Source organism: Pongo abelii, chromosome 15 (genome assembly GCF_028885655.2).
Source record: "Pongo abelii isolate AG06213 chromosome 15, NHGRI_mPonAbe1-v2.0_pri, whole genome shotgun sequence".
Classification (NCBI taxonomy): Eukaryota; Metazoa; Chordata; class Mammalia; order Primates; family Hominidae; genus Pongo; species Pongo abelii.
This window is the reverse complement of record NC_072000.2, coordinates 97,950,011-97,977,841: the sequence shown is the minus strand read 5'-3', so window position 1 is coordinate 97,977,841 and position 27,831 is coordinate 97,950,011. Positions and strand designations below refer to the sequence as shown.

The 27,831-nt window shown below is 41.7% G+C and overlaps 1 protein-coding gene across 19 annotated transcripts in view; it reads right to left on the bottom strand.

Annotated features, from left to right (window-relative positions):
• UNC79 (unc-79 homolog, NALCN channel complex subunit) overlaps positions 1-27,831 on the bottom strand; it is a 280,888-nt gene that overhangs the window by 102,327 nt on the left and 150,730 nt on the right. For 14 of the 19 annotated variants that reach the window (XM_054530438.2, XM_054530441.2, XM_054530434.2 and 11 more), the window contains 8 exons: positions 26,679-26,820; positions 22,373-22,452; positions 22,140-22,288; positions 14,935-15,092; positions 11,221-11,402; positions 8,010-8,211; positions 5,368-5,547; positions 3,824-3,889 (listed from right to left, as the gene is read on the bottom strand). In XM_054530438.2, coding sequence (XP_054386413.2) covers positions 3,824-3,889; positions 5,368-5,547; positions 8,010-8,211; positions 11,221-11,402; positions 14,935-15,092; positions 22,140-22,288; positions 22,373-22,452; positions 26,679-26,820 — 1,159 coding nt within the window. The remainder of the gene's footprint in view (positions 1-3,823; positions 3,890-5,367; positions 5,548-8,009; positions 8,212-11,220; positions 11,403-14,934; positions 15,093-22,139; positions 22,289-22,372; positions 22,453-26,678; positions 26,821-27,831) is intronic. The other 5 variants (XM_024231534.3, XM_054530431.2, XM_054530439.2 and 2 more) reach the window with 2 other exon arrangements.

Genomic DNA, 27,831 nt, shown 5'->3' with positions numbered 1-27,831 from the left:
AAAGCAGCAGGAATATTGGAACATTTCTATATATGAATTGACTCACTGACCCCTCTGCCAAACCAACAAGTGACAATTAGGTAGAGGAAGAAAGGATCCCTCCATGAGCTTACTCTGCACTTGGTCCAGGGCAGCCAATGAGTAAGCACTATAAATGAGGTTCCACTCCATAGGCAGCTCTCTACACTGCCTCGCTCATCTCCCTGCCTCCTTACCTCAGTTTTCACTTGTGTGTGCACACATCCACAGCAAGGCTGGAAAGCTGGGGCAGTGGCTAACTTCATATCCTCCTATGCTCCCCATCCCTGCCTTTTCTCCTTCCTATTCCACATCCTATTATCGTGTGTTTATGTCTCATCCACCAATCAAGCCTGGCTGAAAAGCCACCTGTCCATGAGACCTTCCCTGATGTCTCCAGCTGGTAGAAAGCTCCCCTCCCTTTGCATTTGACGTGACTCATCCTACGTACTGTCACTTTCACTCAAGATGAGAGTTTACTGATGTTCATACTTAATATCCCTTACTTGGCCATAAGCAAGTTAAGAGTATAAAAATTTCTGAAGCATCTTTGTATTCTTCGTATTTCCTAGTCCAGCAGGTGTAAAATAAATATCTGTTGAACAAGCATTTGTGGCACACACCTCTGATCCAAGCTACTCAGGAGGCTGAGGTGAGAGGATCCCTTCAGCCCAGAAGCTCAAGACCAGCCTGAGCCACATAAAAAGACCCCATCTCAAAAAAAGTATTTGTAATGTTTGTTGAACAAAATTGTCACTTCCCAAAAATATATCTTCAAACAAGAGTATTCCTATAAAAACAACTGTACTCTGACTTACTGGATCTTAATGGTCAATAGGCATTTTGCAAGTTAGTGAAGAAGTGAATTGTAAACCATCTGTAGAAAGAAAGAAAGAGCCCAAAGAAAAGTTATTTGGAATTCTAGGCTGGGACACTAAGGAGACAGGAAAGGTCAATACAAGAGTGCTTTATTGGTCCTAACTAGTACTGGGCACCTTCTCTTATGGATACAAACGCAGGCCAAGAGATCTCCAGGTTTCTCTGCAGGCTGAGGCAGAACTTGGAGTATGCAAGTCCCACGAGAGATGGGGATAGCTCTGGACCAATCTGGGGTCCTAACTGGCAAAGTCTTTTGGTCTGGACACTCATGGCCTTAAGCCACTCTGTAGCAGGCCTGAAAGCCCAGGCCAACTCCATAACCAGACTGGTGTCCTCATGTCCCACAGGGCAGAAATACCTTAAGACCAGTTCATCAAGAGGTAGTTGTGGTAGAAAGAAAGAAAGCCAAATCCCTTGGATGCCAGCATCAGTTCTGATCCTAACTAGTTAGTCATATGTGACCTTAAGCAATCACCAAAGCAGAATCACTTAATCCCTCACTACATTAGTTTTCCTGTAAGTAAAGAGATACTATATATACAGGAGGGATTATCATTATTACATACCTATTATTGTTTAATTATGCGTTCCAGGCGATGAGGAACATGATATAATTAAGCACCCTATGTTGACGTGGGATTGATACCATTAGTTCAGTATTGTGCTTATATAACATAACTGCTGCATTCTATTCAATTAATCTTCATCAGTATTCTAAATACATGAAGACAAAATTTCCTGGTTCTTACAGCACCAGTGAAAGTACTCCTTATGTCTAATCATACAAATTGTAGATTAGCAGTTAAAAAGATTGTGAATCCCATCAATTAGGATGAAATGAAGGTGCTGAATTCCTACTGGCAGTTACATGCCTTGTTACAGAGCTCAGGACCTCTGGGCTTGAGACCCAGCTCAGTCACCAACAAGCTTGTTCTTTTGTGAGAATCTCAGTTTCTTCCTCTATAAAATGAGACTGTTAACACATCACTAATGTTTCAGCTATAAGATTCTATGGATTTTATTTAGATGCACAAAGCCTTTGATTTGAAAAGTCATAGAGGAATGTGACTCTCTGCAAACCTTGCAGAGTATACCTTCTATAGAAAACAGAATTTTCTATTCCATTTTCTGTGGGTACCATGTAAAGGTTAAGATCAGAGAGTCATAAATTGTAAATCCACTGCCAAAAAGTTCAACCTAAACAGCAATTAAATTTAAATCTTGTTGTATAAAGGGGCATCTGCTTTATTTCAAGTCTAATCAATAAGAGGTCCGCAAAGAGGAGCTCATTACTTGGACCAAAAAAAGTATGTTTGTTAAGTAGCAAGTTCTTCAGTTTCCATTTAATTACTGTCTTAAACCATTCTCCACAATCTTATGATAAATCTGGCATGTCCTTGCTTCCAAGTTAGAAACAGTCAGGGTCCAGTAAATAATAATGCAAAAATGGAACCCTATAGTAGTTTGAAATTGCCTTATAAGCTGAGCCAGCTATTTCCATATCTAAGCAAGTTTTGCTTATGATGGTGTCATGTAAATTACCTTTCCTGAAGTTTTAGCTTCATATTTAATTTAAACAATGCTGTTATCTGCCTCTTTTCCATCTGGCCACTTTTGGTGGAATAATTAGATGCCTGAAGGCTTTTTTTAACTGCAAGAAACACATGTACATGTTTTCCCACAGAGATGTGAGGGGACTTCTTGGGTTGGATTGTTAAAATGGATATAATTATTGTGAAAGACTAGCTTCTTAGCTAAGCTTTAAGACAAAGAGACAAGCTAGAGTAAAATAAAGATAATTTATGAAACTGACTAAGAACAATCTCAAAAATGCCTCACTGAAGGGGAACTGCATGGATTTCATATTTCTAATGAAGCTTTGAATCAGAAGTTCTTATTTTTATTCTTTTTAAAAAAATCACAGCACAGTAGTGTACATGAGCGATGTGTAAGGCAAGGTAGAGGGACTCTACCAAATGTTTGCTATTCCTTTTTTCTTATCAATTTTAAAAGAGAAAAGACTTTGGCCACCATCTGCTGTCTGCCTGGATGATCTCTGGGATTTTCTCTCTCCCCTCCCACTCCGGACTCCCTCTCTTTCAAACGTCCTTTTCATAAAACATAATGATGTTTAAAGTCTCCTTACTTGCAATTTTCCTTCTGAGAGTGTCTGTACCACTCTGAAACATTTATCTTAAAACTAGTAGTCTTAGATGAAAACTCAAATGTTCTATAGCATGATACATAGGTGGGAGTTACCAAATTTGTTTTTGACTAATAAGCAGGTATTCAGAACCTTCACAATCTTCCCAGTGAGTCACGGCACCATTCGTGTGGAATCTCGTTGCCAATGCCCTCTTAGGCTACTTCATGATAAATTGTAATATATCACAGAACATCAAATGATCGTTAAACTGTATCATGCTATGGTCCTCCAAACAGAGGAAACTCTCCTTTCTCTGAGAAACAGAAATGCATGTAGAGTTGCAAAGAATCAGGAATGGCTAAGGGGATGAGCGGATGACAGTGGTTCAAATGTATAACCTTTTAAAATGTAAATGAAATGTATGGTTTTCCTATAGCAGATATATATGAACAAAATATTTCTATGTGTAAAGACACATACAAATATAAATACTATGGATAGCTCTAGTCATACTGGCTCTCTGGGGAAAGGTACAGACTCAGGTGATATGATGCTTCTTACTGGACCAAAAGTTAATGGAATCAAAAGTCATCTGTTAATAGCAAAATGGAAAGAATTGCCATATCAGGGGCTCAAACACTTGAACATCTGGGGTAAGACCCTTTTGAGCTTGCAAATCCTAAGTATATCACCCTGGTCCAGTTAGAGACACCACATTCTCTACCTTGTCCACCTGTGATAGACACTTGTACATGGCCCTTCAATGTCAGAAGTACCCACCTGGCGTCTGTTCGGGTGTCCCACCGAGAGCTGGAGCAGACTGCTCATGCCTGGTCAACCTCATAGCTTAAAAATCAACAACAACTCTATTTAAATAAGCATTACAGACAACTGGAGCCTAGAAAATATACTCAGTGCTAACTTTATTGGATAGTAGGGGCAGGTTTCATTTTTCTATTTGTAATTAACATCACATAAAAGTTGTTTATGTAACAAACGTTTTGCAGTTTTTATCTGAATCATAAGAACATCCTTCAATGTTACTTCATCTTCAAAATTGTCATGTGAATTAATGAACAAGAAATAACAATAAATAAACTTTATATTCTAAACTGATCAGTTAGGATATAAATAGAGCTGGGAAACTCATATAAAATTTGTTATTTATTTAATCTAGGTATTGGTTTCTAGGATTTAAACAGTTTCACCTGGGGCCTAGCACTACCACTGGCTATTCTTATATGACCACCTGTGATTATCTTTGCTCCCTGAAAAACTGGCTTATTGATTACTTAAAGAACTTTCATTCATACTTAACTCTCCCAAAGTTTAAAAGAACACATTTCCATAGCTTGTCATAAAATAGAGAAAATGTGATGAATAAAATCAAATCATATTTATGATTATAAATGGTTATGTTATATAAGGCTGTCTTCTAATAAATGCCAATGAAAAACAGACCTTTCAACTTCTGACAGGATAAGAAATAGGTTTTGGGTCATTATTTTATTTACTTCACAGTGATTATTTAAAGATTAAATCATTTAATAAATTTTACAAGTTAGTAATATATTTAAACATATTCATTAGTATGGTGATTTGGTAATGAATTTTTAAGTATTTGTCCTTCATGAGTCATTACTAATCATTAGAGTTTATCTAGTCATTTGGTAATTTAAGGAAAATTTTATTCTCTTTAAAACTATAATATAAAGAAAGACCTTTTATAGAACAAGTATATATGGTCTTTTAAAAAATATTGGCAATGAAGTTTATTTTTATTTATAAATTATCTGGTGAAGATGAGCAGAAATTCAATTTCTCAGCCCGATTTCTTTATTTCAAAAGCAACCATTATTATTGGTTTGTCTTAGGGGGCTTGTGTGGCTGCTTCTATCAGACATGTAAAAAAAAATACATTCCAAATTTCAACTGTCCCTCCTTAGCCACGATAAGTCTTATTGTCTAAGTCTTATTCAGAAAGCTCTTAGGATACAAGGCTGGTGGTGCAAACTTTGGTGTCCTAGGACTTAGGAGCAAATGTTTCTTCTAAGTTGCATGCCAAGCATCAATGCATTTGCTGCCTTTTACATTTCAAAAACATCTACTGTTGGGTCAGGGCTTTGCTACCCCAGCAAACTAGGAAAAGCAACCCTAGGCATTTATACCCCTAAGGTGATTCTCTAGGGAATCTGAAAGCCAAACTTATTGAATAAACTCAGTTTGCTAAACATGCTATACTCTCTGTGAACATTCAACAGGACAAGTCAGCCTCGGAAAGACATTAAACAGATTTAATGGAAGGATGAAAGAAGATACTCAACGAATTTTGGAGGTCAGGGTCTCAGGGAGGGAGAGCGCCCTCTTGGATTCCACAGGCCCTTTCACACTGTCCCTCAGGGAACGTACACTCTTCTGGCGGTTTCTTGCAAAGCGAGCTCTCTTGATCTTCCATAAGGCTGCATCGCTGAGGTTAGCAACATTGGTCCTCACAGCAGTGATGGCTTTGCAAAAGGAGTTAAAGAGACTATCACTGTCCTTTACATAGGGCTTTGTAATCCACCTAGTCTAAAACAATACATCTGTGTAGAGTTTCAATATTAAAATACATTTTTCATGGATATACATCTCCCTCTATGATGAGTCCTACAAACAAAAATGACTATTGCCTATCATGATTTTTTTTCTGCTTAGACCACAAGATTAAATTATCTAATTTTGTTATCATTGGATAGTTGAGTGATGAAAGTCTTTTCTCCACCTATTCAGAGCTGTAGGTAACTGATTAATAACTAAGCAAGAGGCCAGGTGTGGTGGCTCATGCCTGTAATCCTAGCACTTTGGGAGGCCATGGTGGGAGGATCCCTTGAGGCCAGGAGTTTGAGACCAGCCTGGGCAATATAGCAAGACCCCCATCTCTACAAAAAAGGAAAAATTAGCCAGGTATGGTGGCTCACCCCCATAGTCCTAGCTACTCAAGAAGATTAGCTGGTAGGATTGCTTGAGCCCAAGAGTTGGAGGTTGCAGTGAGCTATGATGACACCACTACACATCAGCCTGGGCAGCAGATTCAATGCAATTCCCATCAAAGTACCATCATCATTCTTCACAGAGCTAGAAAAACAATTCTAAAATTCCTACGGAACCAAAAAAAGAGCCCACATAGCCAAAGCAAGACTAAGCAAAAAGAACTCATCTGAAGGCATCGCATTACTGGAGTTTAAACTATACTACAAGGCTATAGTTACCAAAACAGCATGGTACTTTTATTAAAATAGGCTTGTAGACCAATGGAATGGAATAGAGAACCCAGAAACAAAGCTAAATACAGCCAACTGATCTTCAACAAAGCAAATAAAAACATAAAGTGGGGAGAGGACACTGTATTCAACAAATGGTGCTGGGATAATTGGCAAGCCACATCTAGAAGAATGAAACTGGATACTCGTATCTCATCTTATACAAAAATCAACTCAAGATGGATCAAAGGCTTAAATCTAAGATCTGAAACCGTAAAAATTCTAGAAGACAACATCAGAAAATCTCTTCTAGACATTGGCTTAGGCAAAGAGTTCATGACCAAGTACCCAAAAGCAAATGCAACAAAAACAAAAATAAACAGATGGGGCCTAATTAAACTAAAAAGTTTCTGCACAGCAAACGAAATAATCCGCAGAGTAAACAGACAACCCACTGAATGGGGAAAAATATTAGCAAACTATGCATCTGACAGAGGACTAATATCCATAATCTACAAGGAACTCAAACAAATCAGCAAAATAATAATAATAATAATCCCATCAAAAAGTAGGCAAAGGACATGAATAGACAATTCTCAAAAGAAGATATACAAACAGCCAACAAACATATGAAAAAATGCTCAACATCACTAATTATCAGGGAAATGCAAATTAAAACCACAATGAGATACCACCTTACTCCTGCAAGAATGCCATAATTTAAAAATCCAAAAATAATAGATATTGGTGGGGATGTGGTAAAAAGGGAACACTTTTACACTGTTGGTAGGAGTGTAAATTGGTACAATCACTTTGGAAAACAGTATGGAGATTCCTTAAAGAACTAAAAGTGGAACTACCATTTGATCCAGCAATCCCACTACGGGGTATCTACCCAGAGGGAAGGAAGTCATTATAGGAAAAGACATTTGCACATGCATGTTTATAGCAGCACAATTCACAATTGCAAAAATATGGAACCAGCCTAAATGCCCATTAATCAACAAGTGGATAAAGGAAATGTATACATATGTACCGTGGAATACTACTTGGCCATTTAAAAGAATGAAATAATGGCATTCACAGCAATCTGGGTGGAGTTGGAGAACATTATTGTAAGTGAAGTAATGCAGAAGTAGAAAACCAAATATCGTATGTTCTCACCTATAAGTGGGAGCTAAGCTACGAGGATGCAAAGACATAAGAATGACAGAACAGAATTTGGGGACTTTGGGGGGAAGGGTCGGAGGGGGGTGAGGGATAAAAGACTACACATTGGGTACAATGTACAATGCTCATGTGACAGGTGCACCAAAATCTCAGAAATTACCACTAAAGAACTTATCCATGTAACCAAAACCCACCTATGTCCCCAAAACTATTGAAAGTTAGAAAGTATGCAAGAGTGAGTTTGCAAGGTGCAAATATGCTTCCTAAAATTGCTCACAAATGTTATAAACATAATGACTGAATCATATTTAGGGAACACGCAGTCATAAATGGTTATCATAGGTCAAGGAAATGAGAAGAATTCTGATTTTGGAATGCCAGGATATGCTTAAATCTATGGATTACTACAGCTATTCAATAAGCATTTAATGAATTGAGTGCATGAGGTCAAGGCATCCTCTGCAGAGGAATTAAACGACATGCCAATGTCTTCTGTTTGTCTAGGCAAGCACAATGGGAACTGTAATGGTTTACAGCGAGGTCTTCATTTTACTTACTTGTAGGAAAAGGAAATTCCTTGTTACAATCCAAATGTAGCTGGGCTTCCAAAGAAAGTGTCTCAAATCTATTGACAAAGAACTCCCAGCTCAGAGCAGGAATATCCTGCTTAAGAAAATGCAAGAGTAAAAGCTTGCTCAAAATTGTGGGTCTGTCTTTAACCACAGTATCAAACTGGAAGTCAAGACAAAGACATAGACCCTGGGAAAGAGGAGAGAAAAAAAAAAGAAAAGAAGAAAGTCAGATATAAACAGCTAAGTTACTTCAAAGCCGATATACTAGGCAAAGTCAATGAAACAAGGCAGCCTACTCAATTCAAACTTATAATGTAGAATAATCCCACTGGAATCTTTTTTGATTGGAAGTTTTGGTAGGAAAGAAAAATGTAGAAGAGGAATTTATCTTCCTTGTAGAATATCTCTTGAATTTTGATTCAGAAATCTGAACTAAATGCATGCTATTGGCTTTCTAATGCATTAAATAATAACCACTTAATCCAAATACCCTCAAGTCAATGCATCTGGGTTTTTTGTTGTTGTCATTGTTTGTTTGTTTCTTTGTTTGTTTTTTGAGATGGAGTCTTGCTCTGTCATTCAGGCTGGAGTGCAGTGATGGGATCTCAGCTCACTGCAACTTCCGCCTCCTGGGTTCAAGCAATTCTCCTGCCTCAGCCTCCCTAGCTGGGACTACAAGCGTGTGCTACCACACCCGGCTAATTTTTTGTATTTTTAGTAGAGACAAGGTTTCACTGTGTTAGCCAGGATGGTCTCAATCTCCTGATCTCGTGATCTGCCCGCCTTGGCCTCCCAAAGTGCTGGGATTACAGGCGTGAGCCACCGCGCCCGGCTGCATCTGGTTTTAATGCCTGTAGTCATTAAGAAGAGCGTGCTTTCAAAGCTACATTTTAGAATACACAAAAAGATGGTCTAGAAATCCACTTTCAATCCAAAATTTCATGATTCTGAAAAAAGCAAAGTCACCTGGTTTTCTTGGAATGTGAGTGGAACATAGAATGTTAATCAAAGTTGGAATGGATTGAGAACCCGTTCCTCTAGTGTCTGAGTTTACCATTCCCCCTCTTTTTAACAGAATGAGATTTAAAAATTGCAATTCATCCAAACATCCCATTCATTAATTCAGCTGTCACCTAATGAGTGCCTCCTATGTTCCAGGCCCTAAGCAGGGGTAGGACATAGAAGTACCTGGTAAGATCAACAGAGAAGAACTATTCAGAAGTCAACTGGAGATTTTACAAAAAAAAGAATGTGCCACAGGCAGCATAACCCTTCAGTCTTCTAGATCGTGCAAGCTTGCCCTTGCTTCTTGGTCTTAAAATGCAGGAAGAAGCTTACACTGGATTGGGAGACAGTGTATGCACACATACACACACACACACACACACACACAAGTATGTGGACTGTATTATAAATCAGTGCTGAATTTCCTCTGCAGATAACTAGCTATGTGACTCTGAAAAGTGGCTTAACCTTTCTAACCCTCAGCATCTCTATCTGTAAAATAAGAACACACAAAAGGTAACTGTGAGGATTAAATAAGATAATGCATAACAGGACACTTTCAACACACTGCCCTGGAAACACAGTAGCTATCTGAGGAATGTTAGCTCTTGCTATTATTAGTTGAATAATAACAACAAAATAATAAATCATATGCAACATGGAGAAACAGTAGATCAGAACTTTGGAGGCTCTAATCTTGATTTTCTCACCAAATCACTTTGTGTCCTTTGATAAGTCACATTATCTCTCTGAGACTTGGTGTCTCCACTAAAAAATAAAGGTTCCAAACAAGATAAATATACCACTCTCTCCAGGTCTGATATTTCTTGTCTCTTTGGCTTTAATTTGTGAAGTTTTGTTATGGTAGCATATTTACCTTCTCATGTTTTACTTTGATTAAAACTATAATTCAGGCCAGGCGCAGTGGTGGCTTAGGCCTCTAATCCCAGCACTTTGGGAGACCGAGGCAGGGGAATCACTTGAGGCCAGGGGTTCGAGACCAGCCTGGCCAACATAGCAAAACCCTGTCTCTACTAAAAATACAAAAATTAGCCAGGCGTGGTGGCGTAAGCCTGTAGTCCCAGCTATTCGGGAGATTAAGGCATGAGAATCACTTGAACCCGGGAGGCGGAGGTTGCAGTGAGCTGAGATCGCACCACTGCACTCCAGCCTGGGCAAGAGAATGAGACTCTATCTCAAAACAAAACAAAGCAAAAAACTATAATTTATCTGATTTCTGTTAGCATCGAGCCTCTAACAACAGAGGCCTCCAGCCCAGGAGCTAGCTAAGTGGTGTAAGATAAACCAACCTAGTTTTAAAATCTGCCACACACAAACACACACACACACACACACACATACACACACTTTATGCAATAATTACCTCTGTCCAAAGTAATATCAGCATATGAACAAAGACTAAAAAGAAAGTATCAACAAATGGGCCAGGCAGTACAGTTTATGCCTATAATCCCAGCACTCTGGGAGGCCAAAGCAGGAGGATTGCTGGAGGCCAGGAGTTCAAGACCAGCCTGGGCAATATAGCAAGATCCTGTCTCTACAAAAAAAAAAAGTTAAAAATTAGGTGGGTGTGGTGATGCATACCTGTTGTCCTAGCTACTCAGGAAGCTGAGGAAGGAGGATCACTTAAGCCCAGGAGTTTCAGGCTGCAGAGAGTTATGATCAGCCTGGGCAACAGAGTAAGACTGTCTCTTAAAAAAAAAGTGGCATCAACAAATAACAACAAGGGATCTTTTAACAAGGTGTGGTTCTGGTATATTTCTTCCAGTTAAAAAATCTCCATCATCATCATCAATATTATATGTGATGTTATGGTCTGAAAATGTGTGCAAGGGCCTCACCCCCAAATTCCTGTTGAAACTAAATAACCAATATGATAGTATTAGGAGGTGCGGCTTTGAGAGATGATTAGGTCATATGGGCAGGGCCCTAATGAATGGGACTAGTGCCCTTATGAAAGAGGCCCTAGACACAGCAAAGGCCCCATCTATGAACTAGACAGCAGGCCCTCGGCAGACAATCTGCGAAATAAATTTCTGTTGTTTATAAACTACCCAGTTTATGGTATTATAGCAGGTCAAACAGACTAGGACATGTGACAAATAACTCAATGATTTAGTAGTGCTGACACAAACCACCTTTGGAGCAGATAAGACACATCCCATGTCACCTGCAATGCTGGCCTCTTTATGGTGTCAAGCAGGAGACCAGCTCTGGTAGCCACTGCGGGGTTGACATCCTCCACTGCTGTCAGGAAGCAGCAGAAGGCATGTGCCAGGGAGTACTTCAGCAGGTGGTTTTTGGTTACTGAGTGAATATCCAGAAATCTACAAATTACAGCAACTTTTTCCACTGCAATGTAAAAGAGAAGGCAAAATACGTAAATACACACACACCTACATGCACACACATACACATTTATTTAGCCAGTCTGAGAACTGAACTCACAGAGAAAAAGTTAACTCTAGGTCTCCCACATGGTTTACTTTAAATCCCAACAGGAAAGTCTAATACCACCATCTCGAGTGTTCCATTTCATCTGTGCAGCAGAGACTGTTTCTACTCAGAGCAGAACTTTTTTTTCCCATGCAGCCTTGATCTAACTCTGGGTTGTCTTTTACAATTTTTTCATGGTCTTTCTCTTTATTTAACTTTCAGCTATATTTCAAAATATTCCAAATGCCTCTATGCGTCTTTCTGTGGCCATTCCATAGAAGCTCTGCAGATAACAGAGAGAGGTAGGAGGTGCCCACCAGTCCTGGCTCTGGGTTCTGGTCCCCTACTTTACTCTTAGTAGGTCGTGGTGTGAAATGGCAGACGAAATAGACATTTCCTGGGGCTATCGAAGCCAGGTATTTCTTCCATGCTATAAATATATGCTTACTTGATAGATTTCTAATTATTCTGCAAATCAATGTTAAACAATTCCAGCTACACTTAAAGCATGGCTTTATAAAAAGTTACAATAGCTAGCAAAGCAATATAGTGTAATGCAAATTAAGACGTTTCAGTATTTTGCTTAAGCGGTTGTAACAGCCTAGAATATTCTTTTGTTTGTTTGTTTTGTTTTGTTTTTTTGAGATGGAGTCTCACTCTGTTGCCCAGGCTGGAGTGCAGTGGCACGATTTCAGCTCACTGCAACCTCCATCTCCCGGGTTCAAGTGATTCTCATGCCTCAGCCTCCCAAGTAGCTGGGATTACAGGCAGTCACCACCATGCCCAGCTAACTTTAGTATTTTAGTAGAGACAGGGTTTCACCATGTTGGCCAGGCTGGTCTCGAACTCCTGACCTCAAGAGATCTGCCTGCTTTGGCTTCCCAAAGTGCTGGGATTACAGGCATGAGCCACCGCACCCAGCGTACAGTATTCTTCCTATTGACATTCTACCATCCTTAGAGAATCTCTGCTGAAATTCTGTTTTGTAAAGTCTTCTCTGATCTCCTAGAGTGACCTTTCCATCCCATGAACTCCTTTAAAAGTACTACTCATTTGCATATCATTAATTTACATATTGCATTTGTGTGCTCAGAATATGAGCTATCTATGAACACAATATGTGCTCATTATATGACATATTTTATTTTGTGGTCTTGATTATATTTATGCCTTTTATAATTTGTCAACCTCTTACATGCTTATGTTTGGTCTCATCAATTAAACCGGAAGCCTCCTGAGGACAGCAATCTGCTCTTACACTTCTTTCTATTGTTCCCATAGCACCTAGCACATATCTAATTTATTCAATAAATTCACTGATTCGCTTATTTTAAAATATATATATATTAAGCACACATATGTATACCACTAAGAAACTATCTTAGGCACTTGGGAGGAGATAGAAGTAAATGGAAAGAGGAATCATTCATAACTCTTGACCTCAAAGTTAAATTGACTAAAATAGATAAGACACGTACAACTACAACTGAAATATAACTTTAAAAAAGCTGTAAATGCCTCTAGTGTGGTATAAATAAAATGCTATGGGAGATCCAGGGATACATAAACCACTCTCCACAGGGGGGACCTAGAAGGTGGACCTCAATGGCGGCATTTGAAGGTGGATCATGTGGAGGTGGCATTTGTGTAGGGCCTTAAAGGAAAGAGGATGAAAGGTGGAGAGCCCAGAATGGTCCCCGCGTGGATGAAGGGAGGCAGGAAGCAATGGGAACACAGCAAGAGTGTGTGTAGAAAGAAGCACAGAAAATGAGGCTGTCTGCAGTTGCAGTCAGACCATCTGAATGGCAGTTTAAGGAGTCTGAACTTTATTCTCTAGGCATTGAAAAAAAACCCATTAAAATTTCTTGAATAGAAAAGTAACATGACCTTGGCCGGGTACGGTGGCTCATGCCTGTAAACTCAGCACTTTAGGAGGTCGAGGCAGGCGGATCATCTGGGGTCAGGAGTTCAAGACCAGCCTGGCCAACATGGCGAAACCCCATCTCTAGTAAAAATACAAAAATTAGCTGGGTGTGGTGGCGGGTCCCTGTAGTCCCAGCTGCTCAGGAGGCTGAGGCAAGAGAATCGCTTAAACCTGGGAGGCGGAGGTTGCAGTGAGCCGAGATCACTCCACTGCACTCCAGCTTGGGCAACAGAGCAAGACTCCATCTCAAAACAAACAAACAAACAAACAAAAAAAAAAAAAAAGGAAAGAAAGAAAAGTAACATAACCAGAGCCAAGATTCAGAAGATTAATCCTAACCCTCCACAACATGATGTGCTATCATATATATATACTAACTAGCCCCTGAGATTCCTGTGGGCATTAAAAAGCAAGAACATTTTGAAGTGGCCATATATTAAGGAACTGAACTAAAGGTATAATAGTTACCTCACTGATGAAACTTCCATTTCTGTGCCAAACTTTTGAGACACAAACCAACAGAACTGTTCTGAGAAGCCGCACTGTGGCATGCAGACCCTGCCTGCTACCCCGAGAATGGAACTACTAGCAGATTGGGGTGACAGTGGGCCAGCAGACATGAGGCTAAGAGAACCCTCCCTCCCAGGTTCCTTCCTTACCACATTACTCTGAGAACCTGCTGTTCTATTTACTAGGAAATTATACCCAAGCTGCACCAGACTTGGTCCCTGATCCCTCAGTGGCAAGGGTATACAGCAGAGATTTTCGAACCTCTTATTAAAAATCTTAATTTCTGCCCTGGCACAATGGCTCATGCCCGTAATCCCAACACTTTGGGAGGCCAAGGTGGGCAGATCACCTGAGGTCAGGAGTTCAAGACCAGCCTGGTCAACATGCTGAAACCTTGTCTCTACTAAAAATACAAAAATTTCCCAGGTGTAGTAGCATGCACCTGTAGTCCCAGCTACTTGGGAGGCTGAGGCACAAGAATTACTTGAACTCAAGAGGCAGAGGTTGCAGTGAGCCGAGATCACGCCATTGCACTTCAGCCTGGGCAACACAGCAAGACTCTTCTCAAAAAAAAAAAAAAAAACTCAATTTCTGGCATCACCCCCACCTCCCACTGAGATTCTGATTCGGTAGCTCTAGGATGTGACCAGATAATGTGCATTTTAACAAATATTCCCAGTAACTGATGCAAGTAAACTCATAGGTTGACAGAATCCAAGCCAGTGCCTGTTTGGGAGTAAACATGGGTGCAGTTAATTGCTACACTTGGGTAACAGACATAAGCTGGGTCTGTCCTATGCAAACCCGGACAGGACCACCCTCCCTAAGGACCACTCTGCAAAATGCTGTTATTTTAGAGAGGAAGCTCAAAGCAGAACCCCCAAAGGACACCAGCCAGCAGGAGAATGCCTTTTAAAAAGAAGGGATGAGAAAAGAGGTGCCAAAAAAGATGCCGTGACCAGACATCTGTGTACTGTGTGACCCAGAATGAATTTTAAGCTAACACAGAGGTACCTGCTTCAAACCTCATCTTCCAGTCTTTGCTGTTGAAATTGCCATTTATGATTGTCCAGAAGATGTCAGCACCATGAGGAAGTGACAGGGCATGGAGGAGAAGAGGGACTGCCAGTGAAGACAGCTGAGAGAACTCGGATTTGACGACCCTCCACAGGCTAGGGAATCAAGGAGAAGCAAAGAGGTGACAGTTATCACAACCTTTCCAGAAAAAGATCCTGTCCTCTTAATTTACGGCAAGCATAGTTACTAGGCGGTGGGTAGGGGTGCTTTTGGTGAAATTACACTCATCCACGAGAGGATAATCCTCTGATAGACATATCCTATGCTCTGTCCTCTTAACGTGACACTGGAGAAAAATACTTTTACTTAACATTACATTTTATAACTTAAAAATCTGCATCATGTAAATTCAGCAATATAAATGAACAATATAAATAAATGACTGTTCAGTAATATACAAAGTCAAAATTAGTTATGTTAGGATGATGGAGTAATACGTGATTTTTTAAAAATTTTCTTACAGTGAGCATCTGGGAGGTTTGGTTGGTTTGGCCTGCCCAGCCTCTTATGATGTCAAAGAACAACTCTTTTTCTCTTAATAACAGCCTCTCCAAGAACAGACAGGTCATCAATCAAGCTCCCCAACCTTCTCTATCATAAGGGGGAACACAAACAGGCTGATCAAAGAATGTCAACACCCTGAATAAAGTGATTAGCTAGGAGAAGGAGTATGACCCAAGCATGGGAATAACAGAACTCTTATTTCAGGGACTGATATGCACTCTGGGAGAAAGAGGCTCTCTCTCCTTCTGAAATCTCAGGAATGAAGGGTGATGTCAGCCTGCAGCTGCCAATGACCCTCCTTCCCATCTCACAGGGACAGCCTGTACTTAACGGAGAAGCCAACACTTAGTTCCATTTAAGAAGCCAAGCCAGAGCTGGGCTATGAGATGGGGAGGGAGTGAGAAAGGGGAGGAGGAGAAGACAGAGAAAGAGATCCCTGATAACATCCTGTACCTTAGCAAGTTTCAGCTAAGTTCCTATCAAGTTCTACCGGAATAATTCCGAATATAATATATTTTAGTAATAATACTTTATTGTTTCCATTTTTTTCAATTATTTAAATTATGCCTTTTGGTTGTTTTTGTTGTTGTTTTGTTTTGACTCCAGAGTCAATATCAGAATCAAAACTACTGTTGACCCTTGAACAACACAGGTTTGAACTGTACAGGTCCACTTATACATGGATTATTTTCAATAAATATATTGAATTTTTTTAGGAGATCTGCAACAATTTTAAAAAGTTCACAGATGCACCATGTAGCCTAAAACTAGTGAAAAAATTTAAGGAAAAGTTATGTCGGCCGGGTGCAGTGGCTCATGCCCGTAATCCCAGCACTTTGGGAGGCCGAGGCGAGCAGATCACAAGGTCAGGCGATCGAGAACATCCTGGCTAACACAGTGAAACTTCGTCTCTACTAAAAATACAAAAAATTAGCTGGGCGTGGTGGTGGGCACCTGTAGTCCCAGCTACTTGGGAGGCTGAGGTAGGAGAATGGCGTGAACCCAGGAGGCGGAGCTTGCAGTGAGCCGAGATAGCGCCACTGCACTCCAACCTGGGTGACAGAATGAGACTCAATCTCAAAAAAAAAAAAAAAAAAGTAAAAGTTATGTCATGAATGTATAAAATATATGTAGTTACTAGTCTATTTTAACATTTACTACCATAAATTATACACGAACCTATTATAAAAAGTTAAAATTTATGAAAGCTTGCACACACAAACATTTACAGACCATACATGGCGCCATTCACAGTGGAAAGGAATGTTAAGCAAATGTAAAGATGCAGTATGAAATCATAACTGCATAAAACCAACTGTGGTACACACTGTACTACGGTAATAATTTTGTAGCCATCTCCTATTGCTATTGAGGTGAGCTGAAGTGTTGTCTCTCTGTGTGAGCAGTTCCTCTCTCCAGTAAATTGCAAATCACAGTAAAAAGTGATCCCTCGCAGTTCTCGCGTCTTTTTCATTGTGTTTAGTGCAATACCGTAAACCTTGAATAGCACCATGGGTCCCATACGAAGTGCCACTAGTGATGCTGGAAGTGCTCCCAGAAAGCAGACAAAAGTCACGACATTACTAGGAAAAGTTGAATTGCTTGATATGTACCATAGCCTGAGGTCTGCAGCTGCAGCTGCTCACCATTTCAAACAGACAATTCATCTTGTAAACAGATGGCATAAACTTACGGTATTGATAAACACAGTATGGTACTGCAAATGCATTTTCCTTATGATTTTCTCAATAACATTTTCTTTTCTTTGGCTTACTTGATTGTAAGAATACAATAAATAATGCATAAAACATACAAAATATGTGTTAATCAGCTCTTTATGTTATCATAAGGCTTCTGGTCAACAGTAAGCTATTAGAGGTTAAGTTCTGGGGAAGAGAAAAGTTAGACAAGGATTTTCAACCGCACAGGGGTCAGCATTTGTACCTCCCCATTGTTCAAGGATCACATGTATTTGTGACTTTACATAGCTCATGCTGCACCGGTAAGAGAAGGGAAGAGTGACACGTGCCATCTCCATTTTACAGAGAGCATATTGAGGTACGAGCCACTCCAGTTGGCTGTTTTTCAGAAGGCATACTAGAGCTATAGAATGAAAAGGAGTGATTTTTTAAACACCATATGCTTAATCTAAATAAGTGGAAGTCAGACAAACAGGGACCTCATCCCAACCCTGCCATTCATAAGCTGTGTGACCATGTGCAAATTCTCTAAATCTTTGTGTCCTTCCAGTGTGGGCTTTAAACAAGATGTGCAGAGAGCATGGCACTTAGTAGGTATGCAGAAACCTGAAGCTGCTACCACCGTCATGAGGACAAGGATGATGATGCTTCCAGAGCACAACAATAGGCCCTAGGAAGAGTGCAAAGAAAAAGAAGACATAATTCGTGCCTTCATGGAACTTCCGGTGTAGTTGAAGAATGCAAACCAGGCAGCCCAGCTAGAAAACCATTTCCATGACAAAACCCGAGATTCGGCCAGTCCCATTAGCCTTTCCCAGCTCTCAAGGGCAGACTTGTTTGGAAAGGAGCAGAGCATCTTTTCCACAAGTCCTTTCATTGTCCATCATAGTTTTTGTGTCATGGTGGCACTTTGCGGAGAAAACCTGGCCCTTTAAGGAGAAAGCCTGGACTATGGACCCCAAAGGCCGAATGGGTGGTCCCATGGCACTAACAGTCCATTTGGCAAGTGTACATTCTGGGGGGGTTGCTTTCACAGTAAAAAAAAAAAAAAAAATGCCCATTTCATATTCCCATGTTGAATTCATGGAGCATCTGCCTAACTCTTGACCCTGTTCCTTCACTCCTTTCGTCCAGATCTGCTGATGGTCTCGAACTTCACACTGTTCCCTCCAGGTCATTCCTACTCTTCCCCACTCCAGGTCAGCCATGTCTACCCTTTCCCTTTCCCCAGCTTCTTCCTCCCTCTGCAGCTGTAGAATCCCTGTTTTCTTGGGAAGAAACTTCTGTAGATCCTCCACCTTTCTCATGGTATGCTTCTCTAATGGGCTGAATAGTGCTCCCTGAAAATTCATGTGCACTCAGAACCTCCAGATGGGGCCTTATTTAGATGTCATCAGTTAAGATGAGTTCCTACTGGATAGGGCGGGTCCTAAATATAATGAATGACTAGTGCCCTAATAAGAGGAAGGGACACTCAGGGACACACAGGGAAGAAGACCATGTGGCAAAGAATGGAGTGAGGCAGCTACAAGCCAAGAAATTCCAACAATTGCCAGCAGCCATGAGAATCCAGGAGACAGGCGAGTAAGACTCCTCCCCTAGAATTGTCACAGCGCGCACGGCCCTGCTGACACCTGGACTTCAGATTTCTGGCCTCCAGAATTGTGAGAGAACAAACTTCAGTAATTTTAAGCCACTCAGTCACTCAGTTCATAGCAATTTGTTACAGCAGCCTAGGAAACTAGTGCAGCTTCCCCTTCCTCTCTTAGCTGAAACCTCACGTTTTTCTGGTAACACAATTTCTTATTATATTTTGGAGTGCAATGGCACCAACATAATTCACTGTAGCCTCAAACTCCTCAAATCAAGCAATCCTCCCACCTCAGCCTCTCAATAGCTGGGACTTGCACCACCATACTTGGCTAATTTTTTGTTTTAGTAGAGATGGGGTCTTGCTATGTTGCCCAGGCTGGTCTAAAACTCCTGGCCTTAAGTGATCCTCCCACCTCTGTTTTCCAACATGCTGGAATTACAGGGATGAGCCACTGTGCCTGGCCTTAAGATTTTCTCTTGAGAGTCCAGAGTCTCAATGAGTCTGGACTCCTGTCTTCACCAGGCCAAATGACCCTTGCTTCCCAAGACTTCCTCCAGGCCTCCTCTTAGCAGCCTCTTTCTTTTGAAACCCATGACATTGATGCACACGGTCCTCTCCCAATTCTTTGGTCCATTAGGCACCTAGTTCAGTCTTGCTCCTCACGTGGGCCTCTGCAGATGCCATCAGTGGATCAAGCCCTGGTCTCATTCACACCTCCTCATCCCCAGTGGCCTCTGTCTTTACTCTGCTGGATGAGACTCTGACCTCCCCTCTATAAGGCTGAGAACACCCAACTTCCCCCCATCCCCCAGCCCATCCTGACTGAGACTCCCCTGCCCTCTTTTCCATACTCTTCTCCCAAATATCAATTTTTCTGGCTTCATCTGCTTTCAATCGTAGAATGGATCCCAGAGACAACCGTTTCATCACTCTGGAATCCTCATCCCTCTGAGCTTCCATCATAACCATATCACCAGTCCCCAGTCCCGAATAAACCCTTTGCCCCATTTGCTCTCGTCCACTCCCAAGCCTCTGAGCGCCGGAGAAAAAGAAACCCAAACCCCTAAGTTGGTCCACTGCAAACTGGTGCCAGCTAACCTCAGCTGAACCCTAAAGCTGGTGATTCTTTGGTTATTTCTTGTTAACTTCCTGCTGCTTTCCTCATGCAGGCTGTCCTATACTCTTTTCCATGTTCCTGAAGCTCCCAACACAATGTCTATCATCACCTCTCAGGATAAGACATCAACACCTAATATTCTTAAGGCTTAAGTCAGCTGTTATAAACTCCCCTTAACACTTTCTCTTTGCCTCAAAATTTATCTTCTTTCAAAGGAAAGGGTATTCTTCCTTTTTTCCACCCTACCCTTTGTTCTTGATCACACACTCTCCTGCCTTCCAAAACTTGGACCCACTAACTGTTTTCTTTCTCTGGCCCTTTCCCACTGACCATAAATATTCTCAGATTTTCTTTTTTTTTTTTTTTTTTTTTTTTTGAGACGGAGTCTCGCTCTGTCTCCCAGGCTGGAGTGCAGTGGCACGATCTCGGCTCACTGCAAGCTCCGCCTCCCGGGTTCACGCCATTCTCCTGCCTCAGCCTCCCGAGTAGCTGGGACTACAGGTGCCTGCAGCCACGCCCGGCTATTTTTTCTGTATTTTTTAGTAAAGACAGGGTTTCACCATGTTAGCCAGGATGGTCTCGATCTCCTGACCTCATGATCCACCTGCCTCGGCCTCCCAAAGTGCTGGGATTACAGGCGTGAGCCATCGCGCCTGGCCGTTCAGATTTTCTTTATCCTAAAAATCCTTAATGTCTACTCCCTTTTCTCTCTAAGTATCTGATGTTTCCTTTCCTCTTCTAACAAACCTTTCAGAAGAAAGTTCTGCATTGTCTGTTTATATTCAGTAAGCCTTTGCAATGTACTCTTAGCACTCTCTTAAATTTGGGTGCTTTCCAAAAATCTCTCTTTTCTCCATACTCATTCTGGTAAAGCACACCTCTGACTCTATTTTAAGGCCTTCCATGGATCTCCAAACATCATTAAATAAAATCCCTATCTTCAAGGCCCTTCATACTTGGGTCCTAACCCACTTCTCCAGCCTCATTTTCCATTACTCCCTTACATCCACACCATCCAGCAAAATAAATAAATAAATAAATAAATAAATAAATAAATAAAGCTTCGGTATCCCCCAAGTATGCCCTGCTCATTTCTGGTCCCCTCTTTCCAACTCTGCCATCTGTTTGCTCTTGACATTCCCAGGCTTTACAACATGTCCCACACATCTCAAATCTCTACCAATGAAAATTCTATCATTATCTCAATGCCCATTCAAGTGGTATTGTCTCCAGAGCCTTTCATCATTCATCATTCATCCAGAAATGCTCTCTCCCACCTCTGAGCTGTATAAAGCAGTCATTTATCACATTCCCTTGGATTGACAGTGACTTACATATACATGATCATGAATCTTAGTTTAACCAAGACTGTCGAGTTTATATTCATCCTCTTGGGGTTATTATGAAGACCACCTCTCTTCACTCTCAAACATAGACAAATTTGAATACTAAATTATATGGTCATCTTTCCTCTATATAGGATTCACCCCCTTCCAAACTAGATTGCAAATTCCCTAAGAACCCAGAACAAGAATGTATACAGTAAGCCCTCATATTTGTTGAATGAATAATAAATAAATAACCAAAATGAGTAAAGAAAGATAGAGCCTCAATGTGGTTTGTCATCAAGTTAACCTGAACCAATCTTTTCCTTTTTTATTGACTCATTCTCATACACATAAAATAAGGATGTTTCTGATTTATTTCCAGGAAGATTGCAAAAGTTATTTTAAGGTTTTCAGGAGGAAAAACACTGTAAATCTAGGGTAACGTTTTATTATAATTTTCAAAATGTCTCACCAGTCTCTAAAAAAATAACTTATCAGATAGTATATGGAGAGATTTAGACATCTATTAGCAGTTCTATTTTAAGTAAGAAGGTAGGTAAGTCCTTACTTAATTATACTAGGTAAATATTAATGTATTTTTTGGCATTTTTCTATATTTTCTATATTCTTAAGCCATCTAACAAGTGAAAGGCATAAAATAATTTTTACTTTAACTTTTCTATTTATTCAGTGTCAGGCAAACGGAAATTACCATTCCTTGTATTAACGTACTTTTAAATTAGACTAAAAAAGAAAAATAAAAGTAGTTACCATAGGCAATCGAGCTGTCCTGGCTCAAAAAATAACCCAAACAAGCCAGTAAATCTTAATCTAACTTTAATTTTCACAACTAAAGCCTAATATATAAACAAACAAAATAAACCATTAGGAAGACGTACCTTGCAATCAGCATGTGGTCCTGAATGTAGGCTAAAAATTGAGGGTGATCTTTCCTGGCAATGTATAAACATTCTCCATGCAGACAGAGAATCTTCAGGCAATTGAGCATATTAAAAAGAATGTCTGGCTCTTCAAACTTAGCCATTTCCTATACAAAAAACCACATGGTTACTAAGTTATCCAAAACAGTAATGCTACCAAGCCAAGTATTCAAAGACATCAGAAAATATACCTGGAAAATGGTATATATTAGTCTCAATGTTACCGGAAGCTGTTGGTAGCAAAATTTTCTTTCGGTATCATTCTTTACTGCTGTGAAGAAATAATTACACAAAAATTAGGCTAACTCTTCCTTTCCCCCATCATTCATCAATTTATCAAGATCATAAAAACCAAGAAGAGTAAAAAATCTACATAGAATATATGCAAAATTGTTTGAGAAATGTTTTTATTTGCTCTCCAAATTAGCATATATCCCTGCTATGATACAAGTGCAGGAAATCTTCTGAATTGAGGATTCTCAGTTTCCATTTTCCACTGTGCAGTCCATCATGTATTCAGATGTCTTTGGCTCCCTGGAGCTAACCCTACCCAAAGACAACTGAATACATGATTGACTGCACAGTGCTGCTAGTTCTGTTAGTTCTGCTGCTCCCTGAAGGGACCTGGAACCTGGCTAGCTATGCCTTTCTAATTGGAAGGGAGATATGCAGGTATTAAAGAGAGGTGTTTGGCCGGGCGCGGTGGCTCATGCCCGTAATCCCAGCACTTTGGGAGGCCAAGGCGGGTGGATCACTTGAGGTCAGGAGTTCAAGACCAGCATGGCCAACATGGTGAAACCTCTGTCTCTACTGAAAATACAAAAATTAGCTGGGCGTCGTGGTGGGCACCTGTAATCACAGCTACTTGGGGGCTGAGGCAAGAGAATCGCTTGAACCTGGGAGGGTGGAGGTTGCAGTGAGCTGACATTGAGCCACTGCACTCCAGCCTGGGCAATAGAGCAAGACTCAGTCTCAAAAAATAAAAAAAATAAAAAAAGAGAGAGAGAGGTGTTCAAGTTGTACTAGAAACTAAAGAGGTTTATCCCATGGATTCTCACAAAAAGAGGTGCATTTTGAAACAGTTGAACATATTCAGATGAGAACAACTACTCATTATTTTTACCCTCTCGGGAGGATCTCTAAAACTTTTGCCCGCATACTGGGGGCAGCAATATATTATACATGAGGCATGCTAGAGAAAAGAATTCACAAGTTAACCAGATGCAGAAACTAGTGCAGAACATGTTAAAATCACCATTACACGTTTTGGCAATCCCTAGGATCAGAGGCAACGGCAGTCAAATTCCCTTGGTCTAGATACTGAAAAGTCCAGTGGGAATCTTCCACCTGAATGTATTTTAAATGCTTGTCATGAGTACTTGACAGTTTTGTTTGATGTGAAAGTTTTAAATATATTTTTGGTGGTGGACATATCTGACCGCTATAAGAAATAGGGGCCAGGCCTCAAGATGGGAAAAAGGGAAGCACACTAGAAGGGAGGGGAAGTCTCTGAACATGTATCGTCAGAGCACCCCTGAATTCTAGGACAGAAGAGCTCCAGATCACCGCCTGAAGGCCCGCAGAGCAGAAGCAGGAGAGAGGCTCTGAACAGCAGGGAACCCTGGTCTTGGAAGAAAGAGAAGAGGAGCTCTCCTGCGGAGACAATTTAGAACTGCATCCTACAAGACAGCAGAGAGCCTGAGCAGGAAAAGAGGCTAAAGCTGCCACAGGAGCCTGAGCAGGAAAAGAGGCTAAAGCTGCCACAGGAGCCTGGAGGAGCACGCAGGGGAGAACAAAGCATGTGTTTTAATAAGCGGACTGTATAACAACTCAGCAAGGAAAAGAAAAACATTTAAAAATAAATTGCTGGCCAGGCGCAGTGGCTCACGCCTGTAATCCTAGCACTTCGGGAGGCTGAGGGGGGTGGATCACTTGAGGTCAGGAGCTCGAGATCAGCCTAGCCAACATGGCAAAACCCCGTCACTTAAAAAAAAAAAAAAAAAAAAAAATTAGCCAGCGTGGTGGTGGGTGCCTGTAGTCCCAGCTACTCAGGAAGCTGAGACATGAGAATTGCTTGAACCTGGGAGGTGGAGGTTGCAGGGAGCCGAGGTCACACCACTGCACTCCAGCCTGGGCAACAGAGTAAGACTCTGTCTCAAAAAAAGAAAAGAAAAAAGAAATTGCTTAATTTTAACCATTGTTCCAATAAAATATTACATAGAGATAAAAGCAGCAGTTGATCTGTGTGCTAGCTTAAGTTTAAAAAATATATTTGCATAGAAAGTGTACAGGCTATTGGATCATGAGTGAAGTCCCAGCTTCCCCTAGGCATGAATGCCTGACAGAAACACAACTGGGCCTGGGCCCTGGCTGCTGCAGCACCAACAAGTTAATTAATCCTAAATTAAACTAGAAGACCTGGGTTCTAGTCCCAAACCTGCCACTAATTAGTTGTTTCCAATTCCCAGGTCCCCAGCCCAGGGATACCCAGACTTGGAGCCGGGGAGTGGAGCTTTTGTTTGTGTTTCTGCTTCTCAGGGATTCTGATGTTCCGTTACAGCTCTGGAATCATGTGAAATACGAAGTATAAATTGTGAATGAATAGTAGGAGTGACATGACCGGGGCGAGTTGTTTAAGCCATCTGGGATTTATTTTCCTCATCTGCCAAGTGCAAAGGTTAAACTGGATCAGCAGATTGTAAACTTCTTTTCTGCAGAATATTTTGTCTGCGGAAAATCTTAGAATTTCAACACATGGCTGGGTGTGGTGGCTTATGCTGTAATCCCAGCACTTTGGGAGGCCGAGACGAGTGGATCACTGGAGTCTAGGAGTTCGAGAACAGCCTGAGCAACATGGTGAAACCCCATCTACACAAAAAGTTCAAAAAATTAGCCGGGCATGGTGGAGCGTGTCTGTGGTCCCAGCTACTCAGGAGGCTGAGGTGGGAGGACTGCTTGAGCCTGGGAGGTCAAGGTTGGAGGGAGCCGTGATTGCGCTCCTGCACTCCAGCCTGGATGACAGAGCAAGACCCTATCTCAAAAAAAAAAAAAAAAAAAGACCTCCAACCCATGAGAGTAAGTTGGAGCGATCTGGCAGAAGCAAGGTGGGGAGCCTGGGTTTTTATATTTTGCCCTCCTCTTCCCCCCAGGGGTTGCCCCAGTTGAGGATGTTCCAAAAAAAATCATACCGAGCCCTTACAGCTCCAAGAAGTGCACACCGAAAACCAGTGAACTAGATCACCTCAGGTATTCCTTCAAATTCTAAAGTTTATGACATGAAATAGTGTGAGCTGAGATACTCATACACAATTCACTGTTCATATGATCCATGGAGAAGCAGTTAGTTCTGACCGAAGATTTAGTAGGGTTACCTTCATTTGAATAAGACACCTCCACAGTTGCAATGAACCCCAGAAAACAGTCCCCTAATAATATCTGCTACTCACTGAAGAAATGATGCCAAGCCCATGTCTCCCGATACTGGAGTGAGCTCCCAGGAGCAAGCTATTCTTTTTTTTTTTTGAGCAGAGTTTCAATATTGTTGCCCAGGCTGGAGTGCAACGGTGCGATCTCGGCTCACCACAACCTCTACCTGCCCAGTTCAAGTGATTCTCCTGTCTCAATCTCCCTAGTAGCTGGGATTACAGGCATGAGCCACCACACTCGGCTAATTTTATATTTTTAGTAGAGACAGGATTTCTCCATGTTGGCCAGGCTGGTCTTGAACTCCCGACCTCAGGTGATCCGCCCACCTTGGCCTCCCAAAGTACTGGGATTACAGGCATGAGCCACCGCGCCTGACCAGGAGCAAGCTATTCTAACTCTTCCGGATCATGGATGCAGGAAGATTGAAAAGCTGCCCAAATTTGCCCCAGGTCTCATATAGATCCCCAGAGTGCCACCACCCAGAGCTAGAAATCAGGCTTTCCCAGAGGCACGTGGGGTCACATCCTGAAATCCCTAAATGCCCTCATGTGAGAGGAGCTAGAGTACGATTCCTGAGCCTGTCTGCCATCTCACTGCCCCCATTGCGTCCACCTAAGAGCTTTGAGACAAATGAAAAAGTGGCCGCTCCCCAGTCACAGCTAAGAGCCAGCAAAGTAGCCTTCGAGCTCAGCCTGCACAGCCCAACCGCCAGAGCCCCACTGCTGCTATCCAGAAACACTCTGCTTTAGCCAAATGCCCTGAGTGGCTGCCAAGATTGTCAGCGCCCAGCCTTGGTCCACAGAGAATACCTCACATTGTAAGTAGGGAGGCGATGAGTTTTTATTGAAAACCAGTGCCCGCTGCCAGAAAGATGCTCAGGGAACTGGGTTCTATGGGAACTGTAACGGATCTGTTCATTTTATAATCTGCTGGGAAATGTTCCTCTGCATGAGTCTATACTAGGAAACCACATCTGAATTTGCCCAAGTCGATACTAAACCAAGAACCCGGTGATTTGAACATCAGGCCATGTGTACATGGCACATTCCCCGGCAGTCAGTGCACACCTACCAGCATGTTCCACGGGCTCAGTGCGATTGCCTGGGTTCTCCCCATGCTTGCTTGCAGGATTCTCCTCGTCCTCCCCTTCAGGGCCTATGATAAACTCTGGTCTGGAAGAAAGGAGGCTATCCTCAAGGCTGTCTGTGGGCTCCTGAAATAAACAGGACAGGCAGCCAGGTAAGCAGCCCTGGAGGGGTGTCAGGAATGGTTTGCTCAGCTCAGCAAAGCTGGACTGCACACCTGCTGTGTCCCGGGTCCCATGCTCCTGAGGCCAGAGGCCAAGGCACCTCACCCCAGAAGACCCTGGAGCTTATTGCCAGAACAGTGAAAAGAAATCTCTAACCGCTATTGCTGAAACATTTTCTTTCACTTCAAATATATATAGAAGAAGATCAAAAACATCATTAAATCTTCCTAGGTCTGCTTTCTCACCTCTGCATTAGTCTCTGAGATCAGTGTCCCACTCATCAAGTCATTCTCACCCATATACATTTTATTCAATAACAGGATTTGATTAGGAAGGAATAACAATGGGTTCACAAAGCTATATTAAGATGCAAATGGCCGGGCATGGTGGCTCATGCCTATAATCCCAGCACTTTGGAAGGCCGAGGTGGGTGGATCACGAGGTCAGGAATTCGAGACCAACCTGACCAACATGGTGAAACCCCGTCTCTACTAAAAATACAAAAATTAGCCAGGCGTGGTGGCACACGCCTGTAATCCCAGCTGCTGGGGAGGCTGAGGCAGGAGAATCGCTTGAACCTGGGAGGCAGAGGTTGCAGTGAGCCGAGATCACACCACAGCACTCCAGCCTGGGTGACACAGTGAGACTCTGTCTCAAAAAAAAAAGAAAAAAAAAAAAGATGCAAATACTGGCCAGGTGCGATGGTTCATGCCTGTAATCTCAGTGCTTTGGGAGGGTGAGGCAAGGAGGATCACTTGAGGGCAGGATTTGAGACCAGCCTGGGCAACATAGTGAGACCTCATCTCTAAAAGAATGTTTAAAATTATCCAGGCATGGTGGCATGCCTGTGTCCAGTTACCGAGGAGGCTGAGGTACGAGGATCCCTTAAGTCCAGGAGTTCAAGGCTGCAGCTATTCATGATCACACCACTGCCCTCCTGGGTGACAGAGCAAGACCCTATCTCTAAAAATAACA